Source organism: Protopterus annectens, chromosome 2.part1, assembly GCF_019279795.1.
Source record: "Protopterus annectens isolate FY-2018-M chromosome 2.part1, PAN1.0, whole genome shotgun sequence".
In the NCBI taxonomy this organism is placed as follows: domain Eukaryota; kingdom Metazoa; phylum Chordata; order Ceratodontiformes; family Protopteridae; genus Protopterus; species Protopterus annectens.
Window position 1 is genome coordinate 438,920,471 of NC_056729.1, and position 23,105 is coordinate 438,943,575.

General features: G+C 37.7%; 1 protein-coding gene across 2 annotated transcripts in view; it reads left to right on the forward strand.

Moving 5' to 3' along the window:
• The window catches only part of EDNRA (endothelin receptor type A), a 1,533,935-nt gene that overhangs the window by 312,383 nt on the left and 1,198,447 nt on the right, over window positions 1-23,105 (forward strand). For both annotated transcript variants that reach the window (XM_044062245.1, XM_044062244.1), the window contains one exon: window positions 859-1,057. In XM_044062245.1, the coding sequence (XP_043918180.1) occupies window positions 859-1,057 (199 nt within the window). The remainder of the gene's footprint in view (window positions 1-858; window positions 1,058-23,105) is intronic.

Consider the following 23,105-nt stretch of genomic DNA (forward strand, 5'->3'; position numbering starts at 1 on the left):
ATGCACGGTGATGTCAGTATGCAGTAGCATGCTTCTTCATTGGTTAATGCAAGAAAGGTTAAAGGTCACTACTTTCACAGTAAGAGGTCAGTAGGAAAATCAAGATTAGGCAAGATCACTCTCAAAAAATAAATACATAAATAAAAGAGTATGGAAACACTCAACAAATTTCAAATGGTGTCTCTCTCACTGAGCTGTAACCTCATTGATTAATTTGTGAGGAGCCTGCCTTTAGTGAACTGGCCTTTAAACAAATGTAATACCATGATAAAAAAATAGAAAGTGAAACTGTAAATGTTAAAGAAATATGTGCAATCTGACAGATTTGTTAAATCGTTTGTGAACTGATATGTTAGTTATGCATAATTACTGACATCTGAAGGGCAGCTTTTCTCTCTTTCTTACTTTCTTGAAGCTGAGCACTGAAGGAAACCTTGCAGCAAACATAGTAGCTACTAGGGAAGGAGCAGTCCAGTAGAAGGAAAAAATGTAAGCAGACATCAGAGGTTGGAGTTATATGGAAACATGATGTACATTACTCAATCAGGCACAGAGACATAGTGATGTCTGATTGCTCCCTAATCCACAGTTCCTTTTCCAGCTAATTAACATTCCACAGATTCACCTTTGTTTTGATGGGAAGGAATGTCCAGTGGTAAAATATATCATGCTGGGCTGAACAGCAGTTTGAGGATGAGGAGAATAAATGGAAGCTAGTTAAGAAAGTGTTAGGCAGATTGATGGTGAACGTGTGTGTGGTAAAAAAATACCCCCAACATATCTCTGAGTAAATAGAAAAGGGACATTGCCTGAACTCTTGTAATTAAATATATTCCTTATTATTCTATCCTTTTGCAGATATCGTGCAGTAGCCTCCTGGAGCCGAGTGCAAGGAATTGGCATTCCTCTGACCACAGCTGTTGAAATAGTAGTTATTTGGATGTTGTCTTTCACATTAGCTGTTCCTGAAGCAGTAGGCTTTAAGATGCATAACCTGACACGTCATAATACAGAGCACAGAGTGTGTCTGCTACTTCCAACATCAAAAGTCGTGCAGGTAAGGTATGCACTTCAAATGTAGCTACCCTGCAGTGAAATTTTAAGTTCGACATTTATCACAACTCCTACACGCCAAAGTTGATTATATTTTCTTGTGACTGAATGAAAAAATGTATAATGTCAATCTGCTTTCTGTACATAATCCTTTCTTTCATATGATCTAACTTTATGTGTGTTATAATCTGAAGACAGTACAGCTCACTATAGTTTACATAATCTGCAGACACTACAGCTCACTGTATCTTACATAATCTGCAGACACTACAACTCACTATAGTTTACACTATCTGCAGACACTACTGCTCACTATAGTTTACATAATCTGCAGATACTACAGCTCACTATAGTTTACATAATCTGCAGACACTACAGCTCACTATAGTTTACATAATCTGCAGACACTACAGCTCACTATAGTTTACATAATCTGCAGACACTACAGCTCACTATAGTTTACATATGAGCATACATAAAGCTGTATGTCCATTTTGCTGCATCACCTTTTTAGGTGTAATGTATATGTTTTATCTAATTCATGTACATTGTATGAATTGGGATGCATTATGTTACATTTATCATTACACATTAACCTTACCAGTACATGCCAAAACTGTTTATATCAAATAAAAAAAATTGTTCTCATTCAATGAAACTCTTAAGCCTTTAGAATCATGTTCACATATTAAACAGTCATTATATCTTTCTGGTTTCATCATTAGTCTTTATCTTCTGCAATATGTAACAGTAAAATTCACTCTGGACATCTTGTTTATAGGTTCATAGATGTGTACTAGGCTAATAACCACAAAGGCCTTTTTAAGTCTAGTCATGCATCCCAAATCTCTGACAAGTATCGGTACCCTTGATAAGTGGAAGCAAGGGTTTGAGAGGTGAAACATTTATAAGCAGGGGTCTGGGAGATGAAACATTTACAGGCTGCCTGTGTATATTAGAAGCATAGGTGCCAAACCAGGGATGAACTTCCTGCTCCCCATCCAAATGTCCACGTTGACACAATACCCCACTCGGGCATCATAGATAAGCTATCCAGCTTAAATATAAACCCCTATGTCACAAGATGGGTCGCAAACTGGCTCAAAGACAGAACCCACAGAGTGAGAGTTGCTGGAGCCATGTCAGACTTGAAACCGGTCACAAGTGGTGTCCCACAGGGTTCTGTCCTGGGACCACTCTTGTTCAGTATATACTTTTCCAAGGTACAGGCAAACATGGGAGGACTATGGCTCACCAAGTTCGCAGACGACTGCAAACTGGGCGCCATAATGAACTCTCCAGCTGACACAAACATCCTTCAAAAAGGTCTCACAGAGACAGATAACTGGTGCCAGCACCATGGTTTAAAGCTAAATGCCAAAAAATGTATAGTCATACCCTTTGGCAAAAACAATGTGCCCACAAATTACCACATAGGCAGAAACCCATTAAGTACAGAGAAAGTTATTAGGGACCTGGGGAGTTGATAGCAATCTCTCCTTTGAAAACCACATTGCCAAAGTGGTTAGAAAGACCTTCTACATAGCCCACCTCATCATGAAGGGTTTCACATCTAAATCAAGAGAGGTAATCGTGCCCCTTTATTCATCCCTCATCAGGCCCATCATAGAATACAATGCCCCTTTTGGGATGTGCCTTACCCGACACCTGCAGCAATTGGAAAGACCCCAAAAGTATCTCACCAAGAGGATCAAGGGTCTCAAACAGATGCCATATGCTGCTCGGTTAAAAAAACTCCAGCTCTACTCAGTTGCATACCGCCTACTTCAAGGTGATCTATGCCTGACATACAAAGCTATGTCAAATCCAGAATTAATGGACATGCTCCACCTCAGTAAATCTAAATCCCTTAGAGCCACACGCTTGAGGGACTTGAACCTCAGCACAGAAATAAATAGAACTTGCTGAAGGAACAGGTTCATAACCCAGAGGCTCCCTTCGCTCTGGAATAGAATTCCAGTTCATGTGAGGCAGAGCACCTCACTGAATCTCTTCAAGAAGAATCTCGATAAGTGGATGGGGGATCGTAGGTTTATCCCAGGGATTACTCCCGTGTCACTATTAGACAGAGGCACAGTAAACTAAACCTTAAAAAGGGCACAGTATACTCAAATCAAGGGGTGGCGTAAGCCATACAGAATCGGGCTAGGCTTATAATTACCCCAGGGCAGATAGCCTAGTATGAACCTATGAACCTATGAACTTGAATTGGGTTAGGGAGCAATGCTGCTTCACATGGGTGGGGAGTCAGTTCCAGAGAAGGGGTAGTTTCTGGGATACATACCTGTATCTTCAGCAGGTCTTATTTATATCACAGGCAAGGTTTAAGTCTTTAGAATGGGTAATTCTGGCACTGTTTGTTTTGTGAATATGCAGGGGGGTCCATCAGAATGGGGTCTTACAATGCCTTGTATACCAGCCATAGATCTCCACTCAACAAACTGTAAGAGACAGAATACAGGGATAAGAACTTCAGGTGGTCTGCAGAGGACATTTTACTTATGCCCTGTATTCTTTTAGTGAGGAGCTTCTGTGGACATTCCAGTTGTTGGATATGCCTAGTTAGGTGCATACCAAAGGGGGCATTGTAATCAATGATAGGTCTGATGAATGCCAAATACAGTGGAACAATGACTTCCTTGGACCTAGATGCCATACCTTTCTTTATAAGTTGCACAACATAGAATGATTTCCTCAATATTGTAGACACATGATGGTCAAAGGCTGGATTATTGTCTATGTGTGTCCCTGAGTCTGTGACTACTACGTCAACCCTAAGGGATGTCTAGTCAATATGATAGTTATCAGGGGTAGATGACTTATCAAAGGATACTGTTATACATTTCTTGGCATTTAGTATTAGTCTATGGCACTGATACCAGTTGTTTGTCTGTGTCACCCCCTCCTGGAGAACATTAGTGTCACTGTAGGATTCAATGAGAGCTCCTAATTAGCAATCATATGCAAATTTAGTCAGACAGAGGCCATTGACACTGGCCTTGACCTCAAAGAAGTAAATGCCAAAAAGGAGCAGTCTAGGACTGATCCCTGAGGGTCTCCGCTAGTGACTGGCCTCTTTGTAGAGGTGGACTCCCCAATTCTAACTTCTTGGTTTCTCTCTGTGAGCCAGTTTGCTATCCACCAGATGACATACGAGTTTGTACCTAACCACTTAAGTTTGTCAACAATGCCCGAGTGGGGTATTGTGTCAAATGCCTTGACCATGTCAAGGTAAATAGTGTGAACCATTTTGTCCTCATCCATTGCTTTGGTGACCTTCTCAAAGAAGTCCACCAAGTTGAGTAGGCATGACCTGCCCTTGACAAAACCAAATTGGGTTGGGTCCAGTGTCTGGAAATTTACTATATCATTATTAATCATTTCCATCATTTTCCAGATGAGACTAGTGAGACTTATGGGTCTGTAGTTTTCAGGGTCTGTAGATGACCCATCTTTGTGCAGAGGGATGACTGTTGCTCTTTCCAATTCATGAGGTTTGAAGCCCTTTTGGAGACTACAGTTAAATAGCAATTCCAGAGTGTCTGATAGGCAATGCTTCAAGCTATTTAGAGTGCATCCTGACATTGTCTGGGGCATATTGATGCAGTGTTCTTGGCCTTAGAAAGAGCATTAAGGACCTGTTTGCTAGTGATAGCAGGAGGAGTTATATTTGATGGTATTTCGTGATGGGAGAGAGTGGTAAGGTTGGAGCTGAATTTGTTGGCCATTAGGTTTGCTGTACCTCGTGTCTCAGTGTCGGTGGTTCAATTTACAATGTGCTCTAAACACAATTGTGCATTGCCTTTGAGATTACCAACATAGCTAAAGAATGCCTTGTGGTTGTCTTTGGCCTGGGAGGGAAAATTTACCTCAAATTTGTCTTTGGTAGATTTTATTTGCCCTCTGAGTTGTTGGTTTAGTTTGATGGCAGTGCTTTTATCCTGCTGAGTGCTGCACCTCCTAATTTTGCCATGATTTTCTTCCTTCTGTTATACAGCCTATTGATTTAATGATTCCTCCAGGGTGGCTTGTTTTTGAGTTAGATCTGTACTTCTTCCTGGTGGGTACAGCTGCCTCTATGCAGCTATTAGCATGCTTGTACAGGGTTTCTGTGAACAGTTCTGCATAGGTAGCAGCATTCTAAGTGTTTATGAGGGCTTGACATTTTGCCAGGTTATCACTTAATAGCAGGAAGTTAGCATTAGAGTAGTTCCTGAATATTCCAGAGTTAGCTGGGGGTCCAGAATTTATTTTACTACAAAGGAGACCATTTTGTAGTATGACCTTACCAGGGAGGAAATTATACTAGGGGAATGCAGCACTCTCCTATATTAGTGAGGACCAGATCCAGTATGGTTGCAACCCTGGTTGGTGTATTGACAATCTGGTCCAGGGAGTTTGTGTTTACAAAAGTCAGGAATCTCTGTGCCTGTACATTTGGTGTCATATAGGATTCCCAGTTAATAATGGGGTAATTAAAGCTGCCCATGAATATGGTATTGGGTTGGTTGGTGAGTGTTTCCAATAAGATTAAACATATGTTATGCCTTCCTTGGTCATAGAGGGGGACCTATAGCTTGCAAGGAAGTGGTATTTGCCTATGGTGATTTGAACATGGAGTAGCTCAAGTGCATTGTCCTGTTTGACCAGCCATGAGGTGCATTTATTTTTGATGTAAGTTGGGACACCTCCACCTTTAGTCCATGTGTGTGTAGTAGCTGGTCTAAATGTGTGGAAGGCATTATAACCTTGCACAGTTGGTGTGCTCTCTGTGGCTTTATACCATGTCTCAGTGACTGCACAGACATCAGCAATTTCTAGGGTGAAGAGAGTTTCTAGGGAGTGGAGTTTTTTGTTTAGACTCCTAGCATTGACCAGTAATACATTTAGATTTTCTTTGTTTCGATTTGCTATCTCAGAAGTACTGTAAATTTGGCATTGCCTAAAAAAAAGACACTATAGGGGATGACAATGTTTTAGATAGAGGGGAGAGATGCAGACAATCTCTGGCAAAGTGCATGGTCTAGTGAACATCTCCTTCCATGGTGAAAAATATTGCACCCCCTTAGAATGACACCAGAAACTAAGCCAATTATTATTAAAGTCAGTCATCTTTTGTTCATATTGCGGTATCATCCTTGAAGAAGGTAAAATGCCGCTAAATGCTAGGTTCATACCAGGCTGGGACACATATTTTGAGAACTCCATGATGTCTTTCTACTTATAGTCTAGGGAGGTATGTTTCAGGTCATTTACACCCACATGGACCATGACGCTGTCCGAGCCCAGGGACGTCGGGAGGCATACGCACTGTACTGATTTCAGTACAACTTATGTATAAGGGGGGGTAGTGTTTTGAATTTTCTTTTATTTCGCGCTTTACTGCACGATGACATCAGCGCGCTTTAGGCAGCCAGTCAGAATGGAGCTCCAAATGCTTTCCGAGCGGGAGGATTCGTTATGTTGGTCCCGAGCTGGTCTCACTTCATGGATTCGTTATGTTGGTCCGAGCGTCTCACTTCATGGAGGGTTGGTGAGTACTATGAAGTGTGTGTGTGTTGGTCCGAGCGTCTCACTTCATGGAGGGTGTGTGTGTCTTGTGTGTATGTGTGAACATGTGAACTTACTAAGAATCAAAACTAATACCCCTCTTTCCGCTTTATCCTGAGCTGCGCATCCCCAAGGCATAGTTCGTTATGAACAGACTCAGAAAAAACTCTCAGATTTACTGCTCTTGTGAAAATCCAGCCTCACTCATTACACCTGCAAGCACTCTAACTGTCCAGAATTTTACAGAATGTCCAATTTTTTGCCTCACATTTTCGATCTGTTAGTCGTAAACGCGAGGTTTTCTGGCAAATCAGCAGAGACTGGATTCATTTAAATAACGATACATCTGAGTTTCGGACTTCATAACCTACAGAAAATATACGTTAATGCAAAATCTATTGTTCTGTCAACTTTGAAAGCTTATAAGAGCCGTATTTAAAATCTGTTTCCGATTTTCATATGTCTCCTATTTTGCCCCCCCCCCCCAATTAGGTTTTAGTTTTACTTTGTCCTGGACTGTTGCATTAGGAGATATGAGAGGTATTTTTTTATTAACTTGCATATGTTGGACAAGCAAAAGAAAATACACCAGTTAAATCGTCCTCAGCACATTCTATAAAGTTGCAATGCAATTGCAACTACTGACGTTTTTTTAAAGACGGCATAAATACATTTCGGTAGCAGGTAGTGCCTAGCACTGGTAAAAAAGATATAGTCACGCGTGTTTCCGCTGCTGTATCATTTGATAGCAGCTCTGGTGAATCAGAATTCTGATTCAGAAACAAGCCCTGCAAACTGCGCTCCTCCTGGCTGCTGCTAACATCTGTAAACTGGTTAAAACGGCAGAACTTTGCAGTTTCTTATACGCTGGGGTACTACTAACGTCCAAAATAATGTTTAATTAAGTTATTTGGTTTATTTTTCACAAGGAATCCTGACTGTCATATAATGAAATGTTTCCCGGCTTTTGAGATTTACAAAATAAAGTCTGACAGAGCTGTCTTTAAATTTACTCTACTTGCTGAGAAATCGGTTGACATACGCTGCACAACTTCACTGACTTTTCCAGCAGTCACAGCAAACCTGCTGACATTGTACCCAAATTCGAAGCTTACGTGGAGTGGTGACAGCCTCTGCTGCACAGCTTTCTGAAACTTTAGTTTTTCCTAATAGTTGACTACAGTCAGCAGTGGATACTCTAAAATTACAAGTCCCAGGTGGAGTTGCTCAGACAGGCTATGCTGAGTAGGGAGTTCACTGCAGCTGGCACTGCGAGTTGGACACTAATAACATTATTTCGTTTCTCATTATTTTCTGTCATCTGTGGGACAGTAACGGTGACAGCCTGAAAATGCAGTCAGAATCCAGAATAGTTGCAGATTTTGAGGTTGGGGAAGAATTCCACGAAGAACCGAAAACATACTATGAGCTGAAAAGTCAACCTTTAAAAAACAGGCTAGTGCGTATCGTAATGACATTAGAATAGGTTTTGTAAAACTGTGCGTGTTGGCTCTGAAGTGCGACTAACTTAATATTTCATTCCATTTGCCCATCTAATGTGGTATAAAGTTTTAAAGCATATTTCATTTATTGTGCACTCTCTGTGGTTTATTTGAAAGCCAGTCTTCTTGTATATGTATTAAATCAAGTGTGAAATGTTCAGCTGATATTGCAACTAGGCACTTATATATAGAGTTAGCTTCCAAACTTTGTTAGTTTGTGCTTGTTTCAAACGGTGAGACGTGTTCGTTCTTATTAGAATAAAAAGTGATGTCTCAAAATAAATACGGTAATTCAAATCTTGGTGTATAATATGGACTGGTGGCTGCAACCTACTTACCTGTCGGTGTCAATATTTGTTATGTTACATACTAAAATGCCCCTGGCAGGTGGGATGTACTGGTGTGATTACTCATGGCGGTGTGGTAAGGAATACCTCAGGCTTGAACCCTGTACCTTGTATGCAGGTGTTAAAGACCTGAATTCCCTACCCACCACCATTTGTAAACAAAATTGCAGATTTTTGCCTCATATTTGATCTGATCAATATCTGTATGTATCTGTGGTTTTTAAATATTGCAATGCTCGAAATTTGATGGTGCAGTGGTAGCAACGTAGCATTGATGCCTCACAGCTGTAGGTTCTTGGGTTTGGTTCTTGGCTGGGGTGCCTTCTTTGTGTGTGGGGGGGTCTGTATCTTCTCCCTGTGTTTGTGTGGGTTTGCTTTTGTGTCCTCCCATGTTACAAAGACATGTCTGTATTATTTTTTCCTGGGCCTCTGCTGAGAATTGTGTTTTTCTTTGTTCCAAGTCAGACTGTCCTGGTTAACAAATTGACAGGCATTTAAATTTCAGACTTCAGGTTTCTGAATGTGTACTTCCTTACATATTTGATGGTGCAGTGGCAGTATTGTTGCCTCACAGATGTAGGTTTTCTGGTTTGATTCTTGGCTGGGGTGCCTTCTGTGTGGAGTCTGCATCTTATCCCTGTGTTTGTGGCATAGTAAAACAACTTTTTATTCTAGCAATAAATATATACTAACACAACCTTTTTTATAGCAATTTTTTTAAGTTTATGACTATTTGAAATTTGTCCTTATTTTTGGGACTGTAATACCCTGTTATTGGCTTTGTCCAAGTTTTTTGTGCTAAGGTTGACAGCTATGGCAAGAACTGAATTCACTGAATATGTTTGAGGGCTGTATTCCCTCATTACTGGGTTTGCCCAGGTGTTTTGTGCTAAGAGGTTGACAGCTATGGTGAGAACTGAATTCATTAAATAATAGCCATTTAAGTTTCAGTCTTCCTCTCTTTCACAAAGCAGGTGATTTGGCATAGTGGTATGTTGTTCTGACTTTTGCACAGTGACCTTGGCAGTAAAATGTATGATGGTAACACAGCATTTTATTCTAGCAGCTTTCCAAGATTATACAAGCAATGTTTAATGTGTTCCTGTTTTTTGCCCTTTTGACCCACTCCAATAAATTTGGATTTTTCCAGACTTCTTGTGCTGCGAAGTTGAGATGTAGTTGAGTATTGCGTAGATTTTACAAGGAACTGAGAGCTGCAGGGGAAGAGAAGTTTAGTGCTGATTATGCTAAGTCAACTCACATTGCTAGTAGCACAAAATGTTGTGTACTTGCTTTTAATGCAGAAGGTTGTTGGTTCTACTCCCATAAGGGGTGAATGCTGCTGTACTGAAAGTTAAGACACTAACTATGAGCCTGTTATCAGTTTGCCATCCATTTCCTATTGCAATATTACTAGCTTATTAATGTAATTTAGGCAATTTATTCCTCAGGGGCATCAGACTATTTTTCGGTGAAGTCATGAAATATAAAGGTGGTTGCTAGCAGCAACCTCTTCATTAGTTAGATTTATTTAACGTGGAATTATTTAGATTACTTTTTTTACTACTTCAGAGATTGTGCATATTATTTACTGATAATGGTGGACTGTAGAAGTTTGACTAGACTTTTATGATGGAAATGTTCTGAATTGGGCAGTTTTGTTTCATTCTTTACTGGAAAAATGTTCAAAGCAATAGGAAGGTGTATCAAAGAGCACATGTATGTTTCATATGCAAGGGGTCTATGATTTAAAAGCAGCCCAGAATTAATTTTTATCTGCCACGGGTAAAATGTATTTTTCTTTGAATGTGGGTTTTAATGTTTCAATGAATGTGAGTTTCAAGGGCAGAGAAGTTTTAATGCCAAGTTTGTTTAGCAGATGTCTTGGTGTTTGTGCTGTAAAATGCAAAATAAAACTTTCAAATGAAGTTCAAATCATCATAGAAGTAAATCCAGTATGCACATTAGTGTTTATGGTGAATGGAGTGAAATAGCAAAGTAATGGATCATTGGAATGGCTGCAGGGGGAGGCTCAATTCGACCATGGTTTTGTGAGTGGGAAGGGCGGCAAACCTAGACAGCCCCAGCTGAACTATACCTCCCAACTGTCCAGATTTTCAAAGAATGAATAGATTTTTTGCTTCTTATTTTTGGTTTGTTCCTCAGTTTGTGGTTTTCTGGCAAATGATTTAGGAATTAAGTCACTAAATGACACACTAGTTTCAGACTTTATAACCTTCAGAAAAATGCATGCTAAAATAAGACCTGTTCTATCAACTGTCCCAGTTTATACAAGAGCAATTTTTAGTACTGTTTATATGTTCCCTCAATATATTTGGCCTTGTCCAGATTTATTGCATTAACAGGTTGAGAGGTACATGCAAATTGCTTTATAGAATTAGGCATAGCCAAACCTCAACTGTCCCTGATTTTAGGTCAAAATGTTGCTCTTCCCCTAATGATCCCTCCACAAAATATCAATTTTGGAAGAAAACATAGAGGGTTTACTTTACTTTTATAAATAACTGTAATGATCAGAGTTATACATTACTTTTATTTCAGAAATGCATGTAGATTCTCTAATTTTGTCAGCTGCTCTGTTAACTTGTTGCTCTGTTAACTGTGCTCATATTAAAATGGTGTCCCTCCTTTGACAGGTTCCCAGCTGTATTGTCTGGCAATTTTATATTTTTGCATCACATTTTTGGTCCATTTTTCATAAAATTGCAGTTTTCATTAGTGGCAAATTGTTAAAGACTGAAGTTAGAAAATAATGCAGACATTTCAGTTTCAGATTTCGTACCTTTCAGAAAATTCGTACTGATGCAAGACCTACTACTATTCTATTATCTTTCTAAGTTTATAAGAGCAATATTTAAAAAATGTCCCTATTTTTGGGCCTTTGCCTCAGTTTTATTTATGAATTTGTTGCTTTGAGAGGTTTTGTGTGTGTGTGTGGTAGGTAGCATACCTCTCAACTGTCCAAATTTTGCAGAATGTCCAGATTTTTGCCCCATATTGTTTGTCTGTTCCTCATAAATTTTGTGATTTTCTAGAAAATCATTGAAGGCTGAAATTGCTAAATAATGACAGACATTTGAGCTTCAGACTTCATGTCCTTTAGAAAAATTCATACTAGCACAAATCATGTTATTCTAGCAACTTTCTAAGTTCACGAGAACATTATTTAATATCTGTCCCTGTTTATTTTAGGCTTTGTCCATATTTCTTGCACTAAGAGGTAGGTAGGGGTGTGTGTGTGAATGAAACATCCTAGTTAGTGGTAGCAGGTGGTTAGTAATTTACTCAATCTCAAAACCTGTACCTTTGTTACAGAAAACAAAAGCGTAAAGTCTCTACCCCAACTACCATGCTGCATTTTTCAAAGAACTGACATTTCAGGTTAATTTTCAATTCAAGGAAGCGAGTTTGAGTGAATTTATATTACTGAAGAGGCATTACAGCGAATGCCTCTTCATCGATACTAAAAGAGCGAACCGTGAATTACGCGAATGGCCGTAGCTTGGCTGGGGAGGGGGGTAGCAGTTTGAGAGCTGTCAGTACAAATTTGAAAATCCTAGCTACACCCCTGTCCGAGCCCCTGATAAAAAACTAACTGTGACTTTCTCCTTACTCACCCTGTTGAGAGGGACATCAGTGTGTCTCACAATGGAGTCTCCAATGACCAGAATGTTGGATTGTGTGGTACCTTGCCTTATGGTCTTAGAAGTAAAGCCTCCATGAGATGTGTTGATGTGGGTTTTGTTTTGAAAGAGTGCATTCAGGGATGCTGAGGGTACTTGTTATGTCTACTTCATCCAAGAGGACTTTGGGGTTTCGGAAGGTTACATTTAAGTGGCTCAGCATATGTAGGTCTATATATCTGCTTTGAATTGTGTGTGATGGGTGCTGTGTGTGTACTACTGACAACTTTAGGAGTATATCTATGAGAGAGCTTTGCCTCCAGTCACATTGTACAAATACATCTTTCACATACCATATCAGTTTGTTTGAGAATTAACTGCTTGTCAGAAAACATGAAGCAATTTCTACATTGCCTCAGGATGCCCATATCCGCCAAGCTGGTAATGGAGATAGTGAAAAAGTTCATATCCATGGCAACAGACCCTTTTTTATTGATTAGATAGTTGGAGTAAAAAAAATAAAGCAATGTCAGGAGTGTCCAGTTTGCAACTCTGAGGAGTGTGATTCTCACTGCAAACTAGTTGTCCTGTGTGCAACTAGGTATTGGTGCAATTTCAATCATGCTTTTATAGAAAAAAAATGTATTTAGTGTGTCTGTTTTTATACAAGAACTTGAGGGGAAACTAATAAGTAGACCTTGATGATTTGTAGATGAAGTATTTAGGCAGATATTCTGAAGTTAGAAACAAATCGAGTACTTATTGAAAACAAAAAATTAGCTTGTCGAGAATGATGAAAAGAGGGGAGATGCGTGAATGGCTACTGGTGGCTACTACTAGGGATGGTCTCACCACAGCTTCGCTCTGCTGAGAGACAAGGATCCTTTGCTTCTTCTGTCACCAAAAGCAAACATTAGCACTAATCCCAAAATGAGAAGCAGGCCCCAGCCTGTTTGATGATCCACAGTCTTATCCCAGATAATGCAAGGGTCTGTAGGCTTACTGCCTTTTCCAGGAGTGTCAAGCACAGACACTCACCAACCAGAAGCAGTCAAGAATCAATACACTGTACTCTTTCTCTCACCAGGAGCAAAATATAAGCACCTATGAAGCAGTTATCAGGTTTTTTGGTGATCAGTAGCCTTCAGGAAATTGTGTCCTTCTGCTCCTTCTCTCACAAGCAGCAAAATAGAAGCACTAATCCCAAGATGGCTGCTGAGAGGCACAGTGTGAGCTCTCCAATAACTGGTGGTCTTGGGGAAGACATTGATTGTTTTTTCACTTTTTTATTTTTCATTTAATACTATTGGATTTGTATGGTACATTTAATTAGGTTTCTTCAATGATTGTTCTGAACTTTTGATTGGATGCCTGGTAACTTCAGCATTTTAAAAGTGTAATTGTGTTGACGCAATATCAGTTCTGAAGAAGTTCCTACATTAGGAATGAAAGTTCTTAACTTGTGGATATTTTTCTTTAAATAGTGTCTGGTGTATGATTTTGCCTGGGACTCTGTCAATTTTTTTCAGTTACAACTGATTTTCCTTTTCAAACAGTTTAACTATAGTTTATCTAGGAGATACAAATCCTGAGCTTTTTTTTGTAACTCTTGGCTATCAGATTTTTCACAGTCTCTATTTTTTTGTGACAGTAATTATTATGAATGCTTACCTTGCTTGAATTTCAGTGTGTTTATCTTGCACAAAAGTTTGCAATTCCTCCTATATAGCTTTCCATCTTTCTAACAAGCAACAAAGCACTTTAAATCAGCTGCTAGCCAATGACTTCAGCTTCAGGCTGCAAACATTTTTATAGCTTTTACATTTTAGTATATTTCCAACTAACAAGTATGGTAGTCCCCTGTACTGTCAATTGCAATAGTATTTATGCCTCTGCTGATTTTTCTCTAGTTTTGTTTTATTGTGTGTTGCATTTTAGAAATTAATGATGTTGTTGTTGTTGTTGTTGTGTCTTTCGGCTTTTCCCGGTTAGGGGTCGCCACAGCGGAACTCCGGTCCGCTAATGATTGTCAATAGATTTTTATGTGCCAAGTTGCCGGCCCTGACGCGCAACCTTCAACGAAGGTACACCCATTCATGCATGTCTCCACACAGAAGATGCTGTAGCTGAGAATCAAACAGGACAATGTCTTACTGTGAGGCGAAAACGCTACCGCAGCACCACCACCGCAGTGAAATATTTTAGAAATTAATGATATTGTTGAAAAAAGGTGATTTGCTTTTCAACCCTCTTCCCATTAACAGTTGACAAGATAAGAGAGTCAGAGTGGAGTACTCCTACATTTCAAAATTGTGAGATGAGATCTAGGACACTCTGTCAAATGCCCGTTTCATCAAAAGTGAAACGGGCTTGCACACTTCCGTGAAAGTGCTTTTTCACAGAAAAAGCATTTCTCGACAGTGTGCTAAAAAAAAAGAAAAAATTAAAATAAAAAAAAGCACAGAAATCACATTTACGCAGAGGGGCAAGCCCCCCTGCACTCCCCATGTGGGGGGCTGTGCCCCCCACACACCCCTACTTTTATATTCTCACTCCGAGACCGCACTACAGTGGGGAAAAGGGAACATTCCCTTATCCCCACTGTGCTACTATCTCAACAACAGCCATTTCCCCACATTTTTATTTATTTATTTATTTACATTTGTTGACTGGGAGTGTCCAACTGGACGTAGGTCCATTTTCAGCGGAGGCCCAGGGAGAAAAGCTCCACAGATAAAATAAACAGACAGTAGTTACATTGGATTAAATAGCAATTAAGAATTTAACGTAGCAATTACTTACAACATATTTACAGATGAAGAACATAGTACATCAGTAGACAACTAGAATCTTTATCTGTGAAGTACGTAACAGACATTAACAAATGTTACAATAAGAAGTTCCTGCTGTATAATAAGTACTAGGCTTATGAGCATCTGAGCTTGCTATAACCAAGGTAGTTACTGTCGTGAAAGTGTGCTCACCCGTTTCACTTTCAGTGAAATGGGCATTCAGTAGAGTGTCCTAGATCCATGAGATGACAGTCTTCATAGCTTTTGCAACTGCTGTGTCTCATTTGGTATCTCATTGGATATGCATTTCTCTCCATCTAACCCAGTTCCTTACAAGTAAGTGTACTGCCTGATATGGAGCTGAATTCCCAAGTATCAGAATTCTTGACTTTGGAATTGCAAACCATTGCCAGACGTGACAAAATTAGGTATGTCCTGTCTAGAAACTAGAGACCACAATGTACTAATCAGACTTGTATTTGTTCTGTCAGTTTGATTATTTCAGGGTACTTAAATAAGTGTATAAATAAACAATTAATTAAATAAACAGATAAATAAATGTTTGTAAAATGCATGGCTTCTTATGAAATGAAACAAATATGTGCACACTGTACTCCATGGATGACGGGGATGTGCTAGCATCTCTTTTTTGGATTGGCGTCAAGTCAAAAATCCTCATTAAATGTTTGATCTACAGTATTTATGTAACCTTTCAAGCTTTTGCCTTCTCAGCTGATTAGGATTCCTGTAGTAACCCCAGGCAGAGTTTATTTCTTCCCTTAAAGAAAGATAAGACTGTTTTTTCTTTCCTCGAAGACAATTTTTTGGTCAGGCCAGCTCTCATTGTCACTTCCTTCAGTAATTGTGTGAGTCAGTGTTAATGCATCTCTGAATTTGTTTAGGTTTTCTTCTGTCGTTAGTAATTGCCGAACTATAACAAAGATTCTATGTCTCCTTTCATTGCAACTCGTTATGCTTCACAGGAAAGTATACATGTCCTGCTCAATATCTGTGTTGTATGTATTTTCCATTTACAAACATTAAACATTGCATGTTTTTCTTTCTTCACAACATCTGTCTTTCAGTACATTACATAAATTATTCAATTCCTGCCTTCCCTTAAACCTTATTCCTCATCCTCAGCATTAATCTGCTTGTATTGTTCCCACAAATTCCATTTATTTCTTTGCAGTCTTCCCCTCCATTTCTTTTCTAGAAATCCTTTTTCTAGTTCCTTTATCTCTTTTATAATACTTCAAACACAATTGATTTAGATGCTGATTTCCACTCTCCCCAGTTATATTTAATAAGGCTTTACTATGTCAAGACAATTCAGATCTTGTGTCACATCTAAAAATAAACATTTCCTTAGTTGCAGATATTTTCTTCCCCAATATATCTAACAAAGTACTCAGTAGGAAATTTTTAAAATCTGCCAACTCATTACATTCCCAAAAATATGTTCCTAGTTACCTCCGGCATTTGTTGTCTACCTCTGGAAGAAATATTTGAAGTCTGCTTGGGTATAAAAATACCTACCTATGCAAACACTTCCAAGCATAACTCCTAAATCTTCTGGACTTTGTTGCATACTTGGGAGTCATACATGTGTCCTCCCGTTGTTCCCTTGTAAATTGCCTTTACAGTCTCTCTTTCCAATCTTTTCTAAACTCCTCTTTATTGATTCTTATAGTTATCATGCAGTATTTATACGCCCTGCTAATTATCCACTTTCAAACAGCAACTTCTGTTCTATGTTTGACTAGAAACTCTATCAGTGCAGGTCTTTTCACTTAGGACTCCCCTATACAGACCTTTCTTTTTGGCTAGACTCTAACATGAATCTCTGATAGAGATGGCAGTCTCCAAACTCTCTTTTGTCTGAGCATATCTTCTTGTACAGTTGTAACTCTCATTAACCATAGGCAACTGGTCTTTTATCTCACATGTTCTCAGCTCTAATGCTTTTTGAATGACATCTGCTTACAAAACAAATGATTTATTCACTCCATAGTATTTTATTGGTGAGACATCTTTAAATAGTTTTGTCAGCATTTCCAGCATGTTTCCACTATGTAAGGTTAGATGGCGATTTCTCAGAAATTATTTCCTGAATCACATCCCATCAAAATATGTCAGTGTTATTCATTCCAATGGTAGAGATCTCGTAGAAGAGGTACTAGGTAGACAGATTGTTTCTAGCAGTGGGCAAATCCCCCTATACTTTATACAAGCTCCACAGTTGTATGACATTGTGGAAAGGATAAATTCCCCAAAACAGTGCCTAGTGATCTCAAGCAGTCACTGTTTTCATTCTAGCAGGAGGAAACAAATGATATTCAAGACACCAAAGACTCTGGTAAGCAATCAAAAATTATTTTCATTTCCAAAGCTCCATTCTCAGGTTACATCTTACTATGACAACTTTCTTAAAAGTGTAGTTATCACAAGCATAGCAACATCCTGAAGCATTGGCTAGAAACCTTATGTAATGTCTATTACTTTGACATTTGTAAAATTGATCTTTTCTGCATTAGGCTTCAATACTTATGTCATTAAAATATGAAACATGCATTTCTGGCTTCTCAAACTTCAAGTTATAGCATTTCTTATGTCATTTGAAATGTTTGCTGTCTTAATCTATTTTAGCAACTATAGTACTCTGTTTATGCTGTTTATGTGTTTGAGTCCACACAAATAGATAAGAAATTATGACATCTAAGAAATCGTAGTTCGAACCAGGTGAAGACAAATCTTTATTCATAAATGCTTCTATAACTTGAAGAAGCATTACATGTATGGTAAAGCACTTAATCATGTTAATAAGTAAAGGTTTATCTTCTCCTGGTTCCAGCTATGGTTTCTTGGATTTCATTGTTGTTTTATTGTTTTACTACATAACATGGATTTATTCATGTTCCTGTATGTGTGTGTGTGTGTGTGTGTGTGTGTGTGTGTGTGTGTGTGTGTGTGTGTGTGTGTGCGTGTGTGTGTATGCATGCATGTTTCAACAAGAAATTTTGTTTTCAGTACCTTTTAAGCCCTCCAAGCCTTCAGTTACATATAAAATAACTATATGGAATAGTCCTGATTACTATAAATTACCAAATTAAAGTGTTAGGAAACTCTGCCTTCCTAATGATGATTTAAGTGTGAACAGTGTAAGGTTCCCTTTATGTAGCCTTATCTGCCAGGATCGGTGTCAAGAGAAGTATGAAGCCTGTAACTGTTATTTTAATTAAAATAGCAGCAAAGATATAACGTGCAAAAGGAGGTGTATACAATTTATAATTGGTCTTTCTGTAATGGTGCAGTTCAGTAATAATGCAACTCTATATACTAGAAAGGGTCTGTTTAAAAACATATTACTTCCTGTCAAAAGTTGCATTAACTTATTCTTTCGAATGGGATCCTATGTGATGTAAGCAGATTTGCTGTAAATATTAGTTTTCATTTGAAAACTTCTAATCTTTAGAAAATGGTGAAGCAAAACTATTGTATTTCACTATCTGTTGGTCCTGAGGACTTAATATACTTATACAAGCCTGAAAGCAGTAAAGGATCATGGCATGCACATCAGGAAAAAAAATACAGCCTGGTTTTCCAGAGTTAGTAATGTTAAACTTTTATATTTTGCCTTTGTTTCATTTGCACTTCTTGAAATATTATAGAAAATCAATTTTAGTTAGATAACATTAATCTCCAGTTAGTGATAGAAACAGAACAGTTTAGCTGTACTTAATGATTATCTGTTGCTGCCTATCTGTTTAAAATATTTTATTTTATTACCCTATCTTCAAACATATTTTTAAATGTGTTTTTTCATCTCTTTCACTTAATCTCTATTAAGAAAAGTTTATTATTTGATTAGAAAAGCTTGTGATAGGTGATTTCCTTATTCATAAGGATATTGACACAGTATTTGTGTAGCACCTACCTTTTTAATAGTGAAAAAGTGATGGCTTCTAAATTAGTATAAATAACTATGTCATAGCTCTTTGTAGGAGTGGACAGTATTTGTGCACCTGATATACTAGACTGGTATTGCTTGTGGCACAGTTAATGTCAGGAGATGAATGTGACACTAGAACTGGAAAACCACAATTATTTCTTATTAGAAAACATTGTATGTGAATGCATGTATATGCATCTACGTGTGTGTGCGTGTGTGTGTGTGTGTGTGTGTGTGTGTGTGTGTGTGTGTGTGTGTGTGTGTGTGTGTGTGTGTGTGTGTGTGTGTGTGTGTGTCAATAACTTTTGATAAGATTCCAGTGATTACAGCTCTGCTCTACAGCTGTTCAGTATAAATCTTATACAGGTGTGGAAGGTGTTGGCCATTGCTGAAGGTACCAGTGTTTCATAAATATTTTCAGACACTGTGTACCTCTGTCAAGTTCATTTCATTTATTAATTCATAGAATGTCTTTCCCTCAATCCAATTTACACACTTTTCCTCATTAACTGATATATTCTCAAACTTTATAGCATTAATGTTTTTTTTTTCACTTCAGTTGTGCCATCAGGTTTCATATTTCTGTTCTGTAATCCTCTTTCCTTTTAAATGCCTTTGAAAAATTGCTTTTTCTAGTGAAAATGTGCAAAACTGATAAAAAGCAGATCAACTGCTACTGTCAAGTTTATGTGCACACTTAGTTCACAAGGTGTAAATTTCAACTGCAAAATATTTTGGTGTACCTAATAACTTTCTTTCTCATATTTTTTTACTTTTACATTACATTATTGCCTTATTTCCCATTTCTCTTTTTATTTGGCTCATATGTTATCTTAAAAAATGCCCATGAGTGTGAGCTCACATGCAGCACACACACTCACACATTTCCTTAGTTAGCTATCTTATCTAAATGTTAGTAATTAAATTTTATCTTGCTATATTCATAGCATTTGATAAGGTCAAGCATATTTCCTATAATAATAATAATAATAATAATACACAAAGCTGAGAAACCTTTATTAAAACACTTAGTTCATCAGAATCTAACCCCTTTTCACAAGCCCTCAAGGTGTAAAACCAAACATGCAGAAAGGTGAAAAGTGTTTAGGCAAAAAGCCAGCAAAAACAAGTAAATAATTAAAGCCTGTTAGTTGAAGATAACCCACTGGCATAGGGGATAAAACCCTGAAAATGGCTTGGGGTTTCTGATTTCAATTAATGGCTCAGGCACTTGAGAAAGCTGGCAGGAAGGATTGAGTATGTATCCTAGTTAGAGGTGTGGAGCCAGTCATAATTTATAGCATTCCTTAGGAGGAAAGAGATGGGCTCACAGCCTAAAGCTATAAATGCTTTACTGATTTCAGAAATGAATTTATTAAACATTTTGAAATGTTCTGCTACAACAAAATGGTAACATTTGGCACTGACTCTACATATAGGATGCAACATTGCCTCATTCTAAATAAAATCTCCTGGTTATAACTACCACAGCTCCTATCTTATAAATTCTTATAAACAGTTCACAATGGCTCATAAGCTACATTACCAGCCTGAGAAAATACCAGCTCTCCTAAACATACTAGTACCTTGCTCCAACAAACAAGTACTTCAATCGATAAATAAGTCATTGTTAAAGGTAACCAAGTCTATAAACACTGCAGGAGACTTTCTATATTCCTGTCACGTAGGAAAACTCTGGAATATACTTCCTCAGTTTATTAGATCTACTACCAACCCTCTTCACTTTAAAAAATACTCAAAGGTCATGTATCAAATTCATGGATTTGCTCATGCAATAGTCCAGGTTAACTTAAAGCACGTATAACTATTTATCCTCTAGTTATAAAACTATCACCTTAACTATCTGCGTATACTACCCATACTGAAGTTTCCTCGCCTACCTAACTATTAATTTTCTTTTCCTTAAGCTAACTTTCTTATCACTAACTGCTACTATCACCTGCTAAGTCTGTAACAAACAATTCTATCTCTTCACCCTTGCATAACTCTTTTCTTTCTTATTTTTCTTTTCTCTTTCCTTCTTTGTTACTACAAATCAAAAATTGATTTTGAAATATTGCTTATTCAAAGATTCCTATTGCTGACTGTAAACCGTAATTTATAATAACTAACCCATTACTATTCTTTCATCATATTTCTGTCTTCAGGATAAACTGTGTTATCTCTGTCTGTATTTATTATCATTGTATAGTTAGTTCAAATTAAGGTATCTCTGTCTTCTTTTCTTATCACTGTATAATTAGTGTCATTATGTTTATGTTTATGAACGCTGTATTGTTTCCATGTGGAACTTTTCTCCTCGGGCATCTGCTGAAAATGGGCAGCTGTCCAGTTGGACTTTCTGGTAAACAAATGTAGAATAAATAAATTAAAATATTAGGAATTATGAACTGGAATTGATAGTTAAGACACCATCATATTTTAATAAAAATAAAGTTAATTATAATGTAGAAATCAAAAAAAACAATTCCAGTTATGGACGGACTCCAACTCCGGAAAGAAAACTGCACACTTATTCTTTTATAACCACCACAAAACCAGTTTATTTAAGTTGACAAATGTGCAATTAGCTTTTCTTCTTCAAAAACAGACTTCATCAGAATAAAATAGAGCTGTATCATAGGCTTTTTTGTGTAGCACCCCATTTAATTGAAGTCCATTTGATTGAAATCCAATTAAGTAATTAACCAATCTAAAATCTTAAAGGCATCTAGTAGTACATACAAAGGAAGCTTGAATTTCTGTTTAAAAAAACACTGTACAAATGAAACGTGTACTTTTTATCCATTAGATACCTCCTAATAAAGCTGAAAACGTTTTGTGTGTGCAAAAATGTACAAATTATAAAAAAATGCATACATATTTGTATATACAAAAGTTCTTCAATGTTTAAAAATGTTTTGATATTAAAAACGTCCATGTAAACAAATGATATGTATGCACACACATAGAAGTACAATGGAATCATATGTAAAAGTAATATAAGTAGAGATTGGAGTCTACTTTTGGAAAAAAGCTATAATATGTCTTTATCTGAATGTATCTGAGTGCGCAGGGTACTCAAGGGACTTAGATAGTTCAAATTCCCGATTGGGGTAATCCCTGGCAGAAAGTTTCACCAAAACATGAATTATTTAATAAGCAGGGTCTGAAGCTTTTCAAACTCATTGTAATGAATAACCAGAGACAAGTATTGATGGACTAAAATTAGAGGTTGAACATTTAAATACTAAGATAAGAAATTATTTATTTTTTTCTGCGCATGGTTTGGAATGCACAATGCCTTTGTGATTATACAGTGACTTTGATCCTCTGTGATTTTATGAGGAACAGACCAAAACATGAGGCAAAAATGTGGACATTCTGCAAGAATCTGGGCAGTTGGGAGGTATATCTTTAACAAGGTAGACTCATATGTGAATAAAATAAAAACGAGGAATAATAAAAAAACTGGCAAGGTACAAATTAGAATACGAAACAGGAAAAAGCCTCCCCCATTTATAAGAAACAAGATGTTCCAACAACAGATGATTCCCACACTTTAGGTAATAATAGCAAGACGATGTAGTGAACCAACCAGTAATTAATTGTGATGAAGGTTTTAGGGGTGATTTACAACAACATGATGACAATCTCAATCATTTTTATTTTAGGGACCCTTTAGAGCCCCCCCCCCCCCGAGATCAGAGAGGCTTGCAAGCAGGTTACATTCCTTCCCAGAGAAAAACACAGTTCAAGGGAACCAGAGATGGGGGCGGGTATTACAAGATAGACCAGAACAGGAGGAGAAGAGGAGTGAACAGAGGACATTGGAGGCAGAAATAAGTCGCTACAATTATTTTCAACACAAAACTTACCCTGAAATGTTAACAAGAAACAGTTTTACCATTTATAACTACAGTGTGCTCACCATTACAGATTAATATTTTTCATTATTTGAAAAGGGGATTACATTTGTCCCTGCACCCAAGTATAATCTAACTGATACACACAAAAAATAAATGAGTGCAGCTTGGATTAAATGCCCCCAGAAAGAAGAAAAAAAAACAGTTATCAGCACAAAAAACTTCCATGGTTCATACGCTAAATGTAGGAGCTCAGCGTAAAAGTAAGTCCAAAGAAAAAATCCAGAATGGAATTCAGATAAAATCCAAGTAATTTATTAGGTTAGCGCTTTCATGGACATCACATCCACTTCATCAGACCTTACAGTAGATTCTAAC